The sequence below is a fragment of the Teleopsis dalmanni genome, chromosome 2 (assembly GCF_002237135.1).
Source record: "Teleopsis dalmanni isolate 2A chromosome 2, ASM223713v2, whole genome shotgun sequence".
NCBI lineage: Eukaryota > Metazoa > Arthropoda > Insecta > Diptera > Diopsidae > Teleopsis > Teleopsis dalmanni.
In genome coordinates, this window is record NC_051847.1 from 154,695,714 (window position 1) to 154,710,000 (window position 14,287).

At 30.1% G+C, this 14,287-nt stretch overlaps 1 protein-coding gene across 1 annotated transcript; it reads right to left on the reverse strand.

Moving 5' to 3' along the window:
• Window positions 1–10,450: 10,450 nt before the first annotated feature.
• Window positions 10,451–12,450, reverse strand: LOC119684982 (tubulin alpha-1 chain-like). The gene is made up of 5 exons (XM_038099147.1): window positions 12,200–12,450; window positions 11,903–12,119; window positions 11,536–11,836; window positions 11,299–11,470; window positions 10,451–11,238 (listed from the first exon to the last, which is right to left on the reverse strand). The coding sequence occupies exons 1-5, from the start codon at window positions 12,209–12,211 to the stop codon at window positions 10,612–10,614; spliced, it is 1,329 nt and encodes a 442-aa protein (XP_037955075.1). The 5' UTR covers window positions 12,212–12,450; the 3' UTR covers window positions 10,451–10,611.
• Window positions 12,451–14,287: the final 1,837 nt, after the last annotated feature.

A 14,287-nucleotide genomic window follows, 5' to 3' on the forward strand; every position in this document is an offset into this window, starting at 1 on the left:
TTTTGAAATGTACTATATCTCTCCTTTTTAAGGAAACTATTGTGACCTTGAAACATTTTTGATTTCAGGTGTCTGATATTACAACTGCAATTAAATATTTTTGTTGTTATATAGAAAATATCATAAAACTTGTTCTCTCTTAATTCCTTATATTTGGAGTTAAGTATACAATATTGTATTCATACAATATCAATTTAAAAGGATCAAAAAAATTGTACAAATTCTAAGTTCATATAATCTAAATATTGGATTTTTGAATAAGGATCTTAATATATAAACCAGTTCTTCCCTATATTGATGTGTTTAATATCCGAAATAATTATTAAACTGAATTAAAGTTGTAAGTGTAATAGTATATTAACTTAGAGGATCTTCCAACCTTTTAAAAACTTTAATGAATGGTTTCTACTAAATTTCTCCAGAGTACTGCTGTAGGAATATATTATAATATTAACAATATATAATGATTAAATTCAGAGAAACAGAGAATGGCATTTTTGTGACTTATAAGATATATGCTTGACCTCTCTCTCTCTGTCTCTCTCTATATATATAAATACATAAAGATTGGTTTTAATATCTGCTTACCCACAACTGTTACCGATTTATTTCAGTCTGAATAATTTTTAATGGCAAAATTGGTTTATATACAATTATCGTAAAATTATTTAACTTGAAATAGACAGAAAAATAGATAAATACGCATACTTGATTCGGTTTCAAAAAAAATTTAATAGACAGTATATACTTTACGATTTTACATATAAACTATTAACTTAATAATATGAAATAAGGTTAAAAAAAATAAAAGGTTAAATAAACCTTTTATTTATGTTTCTCATGGCTCAATGTAGGAGGAATTATATTTATTCCATAAAATTTACTCTTGTTTCTAGTGTGTAAATTATTTAAATATTAACTCGAAAGAAAATCATTGAAGCGTCCCCCATAAAAATTATATTTCATGATCACTGATTTACGTATTAAACTATATAAATTATTTCAAATTTATAACGTTTTGAAAAGGTTTTTTTATTCTAGCATAAATTCGTAACAAATCTTCAACAGGTGCGGCTAGTATCATTGTAGATAGAGCAATTCTTTTATTATACCCTTAAACTCGTATCGATGGATTGAAAATGGACCAGTCGTGAACGAATACTAAGTCTTAAGTTTCTTATATAGAAACTCTAAGAAAATAAATAAACTATTAAATAAGTGATATAATAGAACTAATAAGGGCAGATAATAATCACGACTATAGCCAAAAACATATACCATAGTATGTTGAGGAAAAAAATGTTTTCTTTGTTAAAGAATTATGATGCTTTAATAATATAATATACCCCTTAAATTTTTGGTTTGACTTAAGCCCTTAATAAAAATAAATAATCCCCCTCTTAACAATATCTGAAAGATATGTATGTTTCAGATATATGTTTTAAAAATGGCGTTAAAATAACTGCGCATTATAACAATAGCGACATGACATTTTTTAGCAGTACTTGAACTTACTAGAAAGTACTAGGCTAAACTGGAGAAGACATCCATTAGTTAAAATTTCTAATCACGTGACGCAGTACATTTTATTTCTCTCCTTTATTTCATTCAGTCCACGTGGAGCTTAAGGTCGCTACTAGTCCTACTAGTTTTAATCACACTTAATTGGAAACTAAATACATCCAATTTATTAATTTTGTATATTTGTAAGAAAGTTCGAATTCAATGAATTTCTATACATAGTATAAGGATAATACTCTCTTTGAAAATGAACTCAATCAATTAAAATTATATTTGAATATTCAGAAATTTTAAAATGAAGTACCACTAAGTTTTATTATATTTGAATATTAAGTAAAATAAAAATTATTGTGTATCTCAATAAAATTTTATTAACAATCACAGAATGACCGACATTCATAAAACAAAGCCAACTGCTGTTGGCAAGACTCTGGACTGTAAATAGTATCAGCAGGACCCTATATTTCATAACGAAAATTGATGGATGGATCAAAAGTAAATATATGATAATGTTGTGCAACAATAACTAATATTAATAACTTATTATTATATTATACTATCAGTTATAGTGATAGTATATTAATATAAGGACCTTCGTTAATAATACAACACAATAGATATTAAAGAAGAACATATTACTGATTGTATCAGTTGCTTTGTTCTTTTTTTTTTGTTCGCCTTCTGATACTATGGGGGCAAATTATTATTTCATCTACAACCTCTTCCTTATCCGATTTCTGAGTACACTCATATATAAAATCCTTTAACTCCTAAGAGGAGTATAGGGCCACAATGCGGTCCCATACGCTCATGTGCATTATATTATTTCAGGAATAAAGGCAGCCATTAATTAAACACATGATACAAAGAAAGTACTAATATCGCCATACAATAGTAAAGAGATACTATGAAGGATAGAATATTTTAGGATAATGGATTTACAGAAGGTGGACTCAGCAATACTGTGGATAAAAACCTTTATTACCACTTTTATGCTTCGGTCATCAAGTTTTCGATTTATGACAGTAAATAACTAACGAAGAATTCTAATATTCTGCCGTCTTTTCAGAATTAAAAGTTTTGGAAGTGGAACACAATGACTATAGTATATCTTTTGTTATAACTGAAAAATATTGTGGTTATAAAATACGTGCGTTAATAAAAGTTCAACATATCTTATTTGTTTGAGTGTAGGGTAAAAAATCACTTCATTCACATATGTGTTTATGAGTGCTGTGGTCATTGCTCATAATATTTAAGAAATCAAAGTGCAGCTAAGATAAATGCAACAATTTTATTTGTGACTGCTACAGAAATTTCAACTACTGCGCTCCACCAATTGTTCCACTACGGCCAATAAAAGCGAAAACATGCGATCTCTAAGACCCTTCGAGGCAGACAAAGTGACTTGCTGCAAAGAAGCGTAAATCGAGCGTGAGAAATACCTTTTAGGGTTTAATAGTGCGGAACAGCAGGGCCAAGATGAAGTGTAGGGCGTTTTCTTTACATTTACAATTGGGCGATGACCGTAAGTTCAGTGAGTCAAGGTGTGGTGTGACGTGTGTGTACAATCTTTAAGGTTTGTATGCTGCACAATAAAGTGCATATAAAAGTATTGATTATGTTTATTGTATTAAATGTATTGAATTTTTCAGGCCTTTAAGGTTGAACGTGCAGACATGAAATCAGTTTAATGCATTATATTTTGTAAACAGTCTATACACACTTATCTATATTTTCATTTTATTGCTGATTTTACTTTTAAATGCACTGATTTTATACTTTCCAATACTACTTATATATATTCTTCTCTCACTATATATTTACTTTTCAGAAGCAAATTATTTCAAATCTTCCAAAACAGACTCTCAACCCAATATAAATGAAGAGAAGAATATATATCTCAACTTATAAATTTTTGTCTAGTTTAATATGATTTGATATTCTAAAGTGTGGGCATCTTCACTTGATCCAAACCTGTTAGCACCGAGCAATTTCTCCAGTTGCATATACCGGGAGCATATACTAAAGTGGATCGTAGCAGTTCGTAGCCCAATTTATAAATTTTTACCATGTTAACTGCACACGTCTTGATTGAAGAGCACTTTTTACTTCTCCAAATGCGGTCGTTTTCTTGTTTGAATTCTAACGAGACGACCTCTCTTAGGCGACTTGAACGTTCGACATCACTTGTTTTGGTACAACCACATGGAAGTTCAGTAAAACAATTCGAAAAACCATTAAAATTGATGGTGCAGAATCTCTGTATTAACAATCAGGCAATTTCGATTAACGTCTCTTCACACAAATAAAATACTAGATGAGCACACGAAATTAACTTCCATTTTCGTTGAAATTTCAATAGCGATCAAACACAAACTAAATCCCGCAGAATATTCAAAATTTTTCAAAAGTCTATTAATAGGTGGTAGTGGAGAAAAGTAATGTTATATTTTGAGGCTCAAATCGAGAAGTTCAAGAAGTAACGGAATTATCAATCTAACGTATTCATCCATATGCCAAAAACATATTAACAAAAATAATACATATAGCACGTGGTATTTTAAATGCTGTATACATGTCATTCATTAAAAATTAATACCAAATAAAACCAAAGTTTTCTATACTCTTATCAAATGTTAGCCAAAATTTTGTTATTTGAAGACGATAATGTGAATTGGAATCCGAGATAATTTTATTACTTATACAGTAGTCGTACGAGCTAATCGATATGATTCGATTACCCAAAGTCTGTGATTTAACACTGGATTTTCTTAAATTCCAATATGCCTAGCAAATTTTCTACTGTACTACATGTCGATATATAATAGATTAACTCAAAGTATCAGCCTCAAAGTTTTGGTCACGTTCTGTGTCTGGAAGAAAATGAGTTTTTTTCTGTAAATCTCACCAATTACTCGGCTTTAGTCTGAATCAGTAGCGGGATCATACAGCCTTATATGTATGTATATATATACAGATAAGTATATCTATTGCTTTTAGTTAGGGTGAAAAATTAGTACAAAAATCTTTTAAGGTTATAGTGCTCTTAATTATGTAGATTAAAGTATGCTTTATCTTCCAGTCTAAGATTAATTCAGTTCATGAAGAATAATACATATATGCTATTATCAGTCTCTTAAGTTTTTTTGAGTCTTTTGCTAATTAAGAAGCTCCTTTTTTCTTGTATCTATACACCCAAATAGCATTAACATATGCTGTCTTAAAATTCTTTAAACTGACTCTAAGTCTTCCTCGATTGTCGAAAAGTTACGTGACCACAGTATATATTATATATATTTCGCTTGAGTGTAAATATTAGGGTTGAAAGAGCTTTTACAATTTTATTTTTTTGCTGATCGCTGTAGAAAACTTTGTCGATCATAGTTAGAGTGTAGTAGGTCCACAGTTTCTACAAAGTTTTTAAATACATTTGTAGAAACGGAATTTCTCCATTTTTCCCATTCTTTAAATATATGTATATGTATTTATTCAGTATTTTAAATCACCTTTAAGTATAATTTTTAAGTAACTGTTTAAGCATTTCTTTGCTTCTCAACTTAGAGTTGTCCAGTCTATAAAAAATTCACTTCCGTCTTCTTATTCTCTTTCCAGTATTTCTCCTTTTTGTGAATAGTGTATTTATTAACTTATATTGTTACTGTTGGATGTGGTATCCTGCCGTGTCAAAGCTTAATGTGTAAACTTCGAAACTTGTCAGTGGGGGGCACAGGTATCTCCATACGAAGAGGCATTTAAGCACAATCACTTGGATACCAACGATGCTAAATTAAATTAGTGACAACGTTCTTCACAGACTTTCTATGTAAACATGCAATTTATTTTGATTAGTTTTTACGAACTGAGAGGTCAAAAAATCAGCGAGAAGAAATTGAGCCATAAAATAGGAATCATACAGTTTTAAAAAAATAAAAAATATATATGGATTATTTAAGAATTGTGGATTTCATAGTTGCCAGTTTAAAATTTATATTCCTAATTAATATTTTTCCCATTGAGTTATTGTAGAATATATTTAGAATATTTTCAATTGAAGAGCACAGTTATAAGGAATGTAAGAGCAACATTCTTCCCAAATAGTTTTTTTTTTTTCATTTTAATAAGTGACAAGAAGTCTCTACTTTCTTGTCTATCTTATGAAGATGAATCTTCAACAGAGTAATTGTTGTAAATACTAAGCCATCAGCGTACTTCTATATATAGTTCCTATAGGAAACTGTAGAGAATAAAGTATATTTCATCAATATTACCTGCTTTGTTTTAGTTCCAATATTTATTTCATACCTAAGTTAATCAATTGAATGATAAAACAGCATATGATATTCGACATTTAAGTCGGATCTGCAAAACCCGATCTGTAATCTATCTATATTCATATTGTACATTTATATTGAACGCAGTTTAATAATTTAGTTAAAAAAAAACCCATAAATTCGAGACAAAATAAAATTGTTTGAGTGCTCTATTTGAGATGAATTAAATGCGATGGTATTTCCATGATTGAAAAAACAGGATAAAAATCATTTGGCTTCCGAAACAAACAATAATATTTCTGGAGTCAGCGATTTTATAAAGAAGTACACAGATTTAGTTGAGTAATAATGAAAAAGAAATATTATTTAAATACTAGTACACATAAGTGAGTTGGCGAAAGAAAAAGAAGATGCCTGCCACATTTGGAAAATTAATATGTTTATCTTAATAAATTGGTTCACATACTAGAGCTGCCGCACCTGGTATTTGAGCCTTGAAATTTACTCTTAGGATAAGAGATCCAAATTTAATCATTTTACCATAAATCTTAAATAATTCAGGTACTAATTGCTCATGTTTGTAATGTTATATTTACAGTATAATATAGTATTTTATAGTATAACCTATTGTATGTAGATATTGCAAAATCTTAAGACAAAAAAGAGAAAACTATACACATTCTCTGTGCAATCTATGCCTTGGTTAACAAAAGAAAAAATTTTTAGGGAAGTAATTTCTTGAGTTTCTTGACAGACTGTCAGACTGTACATCAGTAAAATAAATCTATTAAACTTAACTGAATAGAACTAGCTTATCAAAAAGGATTTCTTACACCATCACATTAGTGAAACGTGAGAAAATAACAATACGCGTTTTCAGTGGCTCACAAGTGTGGCAAAAAACATCAAGTTGCTAGCCTATAATTGCTTAAATGTACGCAAGATAACACTTTTTTCCCTATCTATCTATTATCCTATCTAGGCCGTAACTTCTTCACTAGCCAAACACTTCGTCCAGTAAAGAAAAAACTATTACTAACGCAATAAGCGAATTATTGTGAGTCTTCCTTGGAAATATGTCCATATGTCAAAAATCAAATATAAAAAATTTCATTGATTTGAAAATTGGGAAAAAAGAAAAAATTTCAGTGTTTTATTTTATAATTAACATTTTTACCATTCCTTTTAAGTCTTATTTTTAATTTATATTAATTATTTATTTTTATACAAAATGTAATTTGCTTGCATTATGTGCACATATGCAAGATTTGCCATTTGCCAAAACATAACACTTGACAGGTTGCAATAGTGATGCCAATATCTCGCTTAGCGAATATAGGCCAACATGCATTTTCTGCCATACTTCGAGCAACCGAAAACGCCTAATTATGAAAAGCGAAATGTTATTTGCCTATCAACCACTGCCGCCAATCAATCATACATCAAATATTATGGTTCTCTTAAGTTGTTTTCTTTCTTTTGGAAATTATTAATTATAACTCCGGAAAAGCTTACTTTTACCAACATTTTTACGCCCAGATTTCATATGTCAAAACTATTTTTTTTACTTAGAAACAAAAAATTTAATATGGTGACTCCGAGAACGGCCGGATCTACATCCCGAAGGCATTCGTCAAGTTTGATAGTCAAGACCGTTTGTCACATCTTAAAGAAACTACACAATCAGATCTCTGCAGGTCCCAAAAACAACAACAACACCTGATGTGATAGAGCGTAAAAGAGAAAATACATGCATATTTTGTTATATGCAAAGCGCAATGATTGCCCGAACTTGAAGAAGTCCTGGCTAGAAGTTAGGACTAAAGTACAGTTATCTAAAGTTATGTAGTACTTACTTTTCATTAAACCAAATGAGATCTGGTATTTTTCTGAACCCGCAGCTAGAATAAATACTACTCATAACATAATTTTAGGATCACTTTGCTTACTCACTATGGAATAAGCACAAATGTATGCAACAATTTTTTAATTTAACTTATTGCGTTATTCACAGTAGTTGCGTACATTTATTCAAATCTAGTTGCTTCAGAAATTTCTTTAAAAAAAAAGAATCCTTAAATCACCAACTAAGAATTTGGTAAAACTGAGCGTTCCTTGATTTTGTTATGTACTATATATATATATATATATATTGTTGTGCTACATTCTTTAGATATGTATAATAAAAACAATTTATGATATGAACAAATTTTGATTTTAAATGGAATTGTTGCTTTTGTTTCTTTTTGATAGTTGCTATTTCAATTTATACACAAAGGTGTTCACTCAGGAATCACTTCTATGGTTCAGCAAAAACGTACATGTTTGATCAAGGTCCATGTTATGAAGTGTCGCAGGCACCTCAAAATTGGTCAGTTTTGTATTTTTACTATTACTTTTGTTCTTTCTAGTTGTGCCTAATTTTTGAAGAATATATATGCATAAATACATAGAACACGGCTTTGACTGTGTGACGAGGCACACATAGTTTCAGCTCTCATGTGACCGAATTTAAACCATTTGTTTTTTCTCTCATTCTGTTTTTTAATTAACATTAAAAACAACAACTTTGATTTTGACGTACCCGTAACACTCTACATAACATAGGTCTAAGATGCAAGGCCCCAAAATATATTTATCTAAAAAACATTTAATCAAAAATAAAATATTTCAAAAACACTATTTAGAATTCAAATGTTCATTTAAAAATTCTGAAATAGTAGTTCTTTTATCAAAAATGTAGATAACTACAATTATTTCCTTATTCATTCATTTTATATCTTCGTTTATATCTCCTTATATTAACTTATAAGGAGAGCTTATTTCCAGTTGATATTGAAAATTAGTTTCCATGTCCTTTAAAAAGTCAATATGTATAACATATATTGCATATACTATATTTCCTGCAATTGTAAGAGAGACTATAAACACACTTAAATATGTTAGATGCTTTTATTATTTACAATAAACGGAACAATGTAATATCCCTTAATATCGTAATGATAAAAATTATTTATTAATGCTGACGATTCCAACTGTTCACAGCTCGTTTACTACTCCCGAAACAGGGACAATCAACCAACAATTAACTGTTTTTTTTTACATTCGCGTTCTCATCAGGTATGCCATAGCATTACCCAAGATAAATACTTGACAAAGACAGTCGTACCGGCAAAACCTGTTTAGAATACTTCATTTTAAAAAGGTTTCATTATGACGTCTTAAAATTTATAAAATAACTAAAAACCTATATAAAACATTGTAATCGTTGAAAAATATTGTTATAGGGAGAAATTCATTATAGAAGGTTTCGTTAAATATAGAGGCCTGTCGGCAAATGATCCTAAAAAAAACCTTCTTTGAATATGGGTTTACCTACATATTAGCTAAAGTATTTTATGATGGAAAACGCCGATAACTAAGAACTATAAAACAAATGGGATGATCGTTTGTACATATACTATAAAAATTTAAAACAAATGCTGTATAGTTGATCTCAAAAACGACGTGAGAGAACAGACTCTGCTTAGTGAGCTCGAATATCAAATCACTTCTCAACTAGGATTAGGCTTCGTTGATTAAAAATAGAGTAGCAAAAATGTCATATATATGCAATATCACAAAATAAAAATAAAAAGTAAAGAAAAAATTGAATGCAACAACTACATACTGTACAGTTCAAGAAAAAGCTTCGAAGCAGGATCTGAAGTAGAATGAGTTATACACGCCAAACCTTGAACAACAAATGACCTGATCCTCAAGTTAAAAAAAATCAATTGTAAAATTAAATCATTTCCGAATACAAAAGATATTGGGAACAGTGATTAATTACAACAAAATTCTTATTATTTGATTTGGGGCTGTCCAGTCCAGAAGCGACCAGGTGTTTTCGACAAAAATGAAAATACGTTTGTAATTTTAAATTTAGTTTTATTAATATTAATAATTATAATATCGTAATAATATAGTAATAATAATAGTATAATAACATAGTTTTACCAGTAAACTAAAAGAAAATTTACTTAATTGTGGTAGATAAAAAGAAATGGCGCGGGTCGCACAAACAGCTGCATGCGGGTCGCAGGCTGTGCGCTGGACAGCCCTGATATAATCAATTAAATTTTTGGCTAAACATACAGGTTTTATAACAAAAAAGTATAGTACTAAAATTAATAATTAAAAAAAGTGTGAAATAATTTAATTCCACGTTTGAACATACAATTCAAGTGCGGCCTTGAATCGGGAAATGACACCGATTTTGGCCTCAAATTTGACAGAATACAAGTTCAACCCTTTATATCCTCAGTTTAAAAATTTTTTATAAATAATTAAATATAAGAAATAACTACTAATTATTTATAATATTTAAACAGTAGTCAGTTAATACTAATCAAAAAACCTTTCTCTTAATATTGTTTTCTTTAAGAATATATTTTAATTGGCTTAAAATCAAACATACAAGAATTATTTTATGTGAATTGTAAACAATATTCTTAAAATTATGTATAGAGAGATAACTCTAGTAATTTACACTACTCTTTCCGAAATTATTATTATTAGCCATTATTTGAAAGAACTTAACTTTTTTGATCGGAGACTTCGTGGTTCTCTTGAACCGATTAAAAGTTTTACATCAATATAATATAAAGTCTGTATTTTTTAAACAATACCCAAAACATTTATTTCACAGAAAAATCTATACAACGGATTACTTAAAAGAAAAGAAAAAAAAAACTCTAGTATAAATTTCGATTTACACATTAATTTTGATACAGATACAAATATACGTTACGACTCTCATTCACTTATATTTTTATTATTTACTACCAAGACTATCAACATCTTCATAGTCTCCAACTAGTTGACAAAGATTTGCAGAGGCGTCCGATAAACTACCTTCGTCCAAGCCCTCGCCCACATAATGATAAACAAAGGCACGACGGTTATATAATTGGGCGAATTTATGTATAAGTCGGCACCAGGCTCTGCGTATGCATGTATTGTTGGCAATACAACAAACCGCTTTATTCGATGGAGATAAATCCCCACCAGGTACAAAACTAGGCGGCATTGCATTAATACCAACCTTATAGCCAGTTGGAGACCAATCAACAAAACGTAAAGCTCCTGACCTTTTCATATTAAGAATTGTTGAGTTTATATCAGTTGGCGACACATCGCCTCTATAGAGCAATACGCATGCCATATATTTGCCCTCTTGTGGATTGCATCGCACCATCTGATGTCCAGGATGAAACACGGCAGTTGTAAGACTTTCAACGGTCAAATTAACGTATGGAAAACTTTTAAGCGGCATAAGTGGTGCGTAACTAATTAACGGGTAGTGTATGCGGGGAAAAGGTACTAAATTTGTTTGAAATTCATCGAAAGTTACATTTGTTGAACCTTGAAATCGTTGGGAAGCTGTAAAAGCCGATACAACCTGAAACATTACATTTAATTTATTAATATTTATTGAAATATATGAATCAATAAAACAGACCTGACCAATTATGCGATTTAAATTTGTGTAGGTGGGCGTATGGACATTTAATTGCGAAGCGCACACTTCATATAAAGCCTCATTATCCACTATAAACGAGACATTAATATTTTCCATAGAGAAGTGCGTTGCTAAAACTGCATTGTATGGTTCGACAATGATTGATGATAACCTTAAATTGAAATAAAATACATAAATGGCAGTTATACTGTGTTGAAAATAATGGTCAATACTTACGATGGTGACGGAAACACTAAAAACTCAATTTTGGTAGTTTTCGGATAGTGATCAGCTAACTTTTCGATCATCAAACTACCAAAACCCGAACCAGTCCCACCTCCAATTGATCTAAAGAATAAAAATCCACGTAAATTTCTGCAATTTTCTGCTACCTTCCGTACACCTTCCATAGCACGTTCAAGCAACTCTATGCCCAGATAATTGTACCCGCGCGAAAAATTACTACCGCTATCATCCAGTCCCGTTATTAATGTATCTTTATGAAAGAGATTACGATAGGCACCAGTACGTATCTCATCTAAAATTAGCATACAATTGAGTTTTATTAGAAAACTGTTAAACCACAAGGCACAAACGTACAAACCAATAACGGTTGGTTCCGTGTCGATCATTACAATTCTCGGCTCAACTTTGCATTGAGGTTCTAACAGTTGAAAGAATGTGTTGTATGATGAATCGGTTGGCTTATAAGCCAGATGACCACAGGGTTTGATACCATGTTCTAAGCAGTACAGTTCCCAACAAGCATTTGCGATTTGTACACCAGCCTGCCCAATGTGAATTTGTATGATTTCGCCCGGCTAAAAAGTTGAATTCATTAACAAAAATAAATTTTATTTATTAAATTAATTTAACTTTGTCTCTAACTTAATATACATACGTAGTTGGACATGAATTGCCACTGGTTTTAATAAAAGCGGCAATTTTTATGCAACATGAATGCAGTAAACATATAATTTTAAAAGATTTACACGATAAATTTTGTAAAATCTTCCTTTGTACTTTGTCATAAATGTATTCTACCAAATCCCTGTCTCATCTATGTAATTTTTATAATAACCGGCCAAAATGCTTTAAATTTTCATTAATTAACTATTTTTAAAACAAAATTTTCAAAAACGAACAGCTTTAAACAATACCAATTTTGATTAGTTTTACTAAGAAATTGGAAAAATTCAAATTTTAAATTAATTAAAAAACATTTCAAAAAGTTTTTCATACATAATAGTCAATTATAACCGAGAGAGTTTAAAAAGTAATTAAGAAATAAATTTCTTTCTTTAGGTTTGCTAACAATATGAACAGTCGGTGAGAGCTAGGCTCGAAGAAGGAATCAGATAACAGACCCTACAAAATATGGTGATTTGGAAAGAAATTCGAAGTGAAATGACTTGATGGACTGTGCTTTATATTGGTGGGCAGTCATTTTTAAACCTCGTCAAGCTGTACTATTCTCGATTGTCTTTTTTAAATGCACCAATTAACCATTAAGGTTTATTATTTTTCTCTGAGATTTACAGACTGTTTTCATTAAACTTAACTGACTGCGTTTTCATTTTAGTGTAATAATATGGATATATATTTCATCAATTGCAGTAATTGATGTAAAAACTCCTAATAATTATGTTTAAACAGCACTTGTCATTAGATATTAAGCTTGTTAATAGTTAGAGAAGTGACTACGTCAAATCTGTCGCATAAGGATTGGAATCATGGATTCGAGATTGTATTTGATTTACAAGTTTTGCAAAAGTCAACTTCCACCTAATTTCATATACATTCAATTGACGGATAAAAGATGGCCGGGTCGACGTTCTAGAATCGCTTCGACGCAACGACAAAATGCCGTTCATAACTTCCGTTGAAGTTTTACTAATTATCGAGATGGTGAGACGACATAAATAACCACAACGGCACAGTTTAAAAGCAATATTTAATGCCACGAAACTAGATGATCAAATTTTATTCTAGCAGAAATGATAGAAAGTTTGATGACCACTGCTTATACATTATTATTGATATGCCATAATGTGTCGGTAGTGGTACACAAAATAAAATAATATATATAAGGAATACTATAAATGGTACAAATTTTAAAACGTAAGCTAAACAACGTTTTTTTTATAAAATTTTCTAAAATATACGCACATAGAATATGGTTTTAGAGTAATTTTGTTAGCTCAATTATTGATGCAATCATATATTCAGTGTACAAAGTATCCGAAATTTATAATTAAAAAAGTCGGGCAGATGATACCGACTTTGCGAAGCAGATGCTGTTTTTACTTTCAAATAACTATACTCGTTCTGATAACTGTAAATAAGATTATTTGCAAAAAAAAGGAACATGTATATTCATGTAAAAGACAAGCTCCAATTAATATATACAATTTAAAAGACTTTATTAAGGTTAATAATTAAAAGTATAGAATTTAATATTCACAACCGTACTCTTTAACTGCTGACTGGTGACTTAACTACTACTACCACTACTGCTTGACTATGAAACTGCTTCACCGACTTCTACTTGACTGCTTAACTTAATCATTGCTACTGCTTGACTATAATATATAACTGCTTGACTGGCTTCTACATAACTGCTTAACCGGCTTACATACATATATGTGTATATAATTTCAAAACCGCACTTAATATAAATCGTAGCTTATTTTTAATGCAAGAAATCACCACCAACTATTACTAAATATGTTTAGATCAATTATTGTTGCAATTTAACTTGTAAAAAGAGTTCCAGATTTTAAAATTATATCTTTGATCCGCTTTATAGCGTTTCGATTCGCTTGATAGGTAAGTAGATAAAAAGCAGATAAAGTAGGTAAGTAGATAAAGCTGTCTAACCGAGACCACACATAAACTTAACAAATTTTTAGCGATATATATTTTAAAGATGTATATGTCATAAGCAAATTCTAAAAGATATAACTTACTCCAATATCAGAGAATGTAA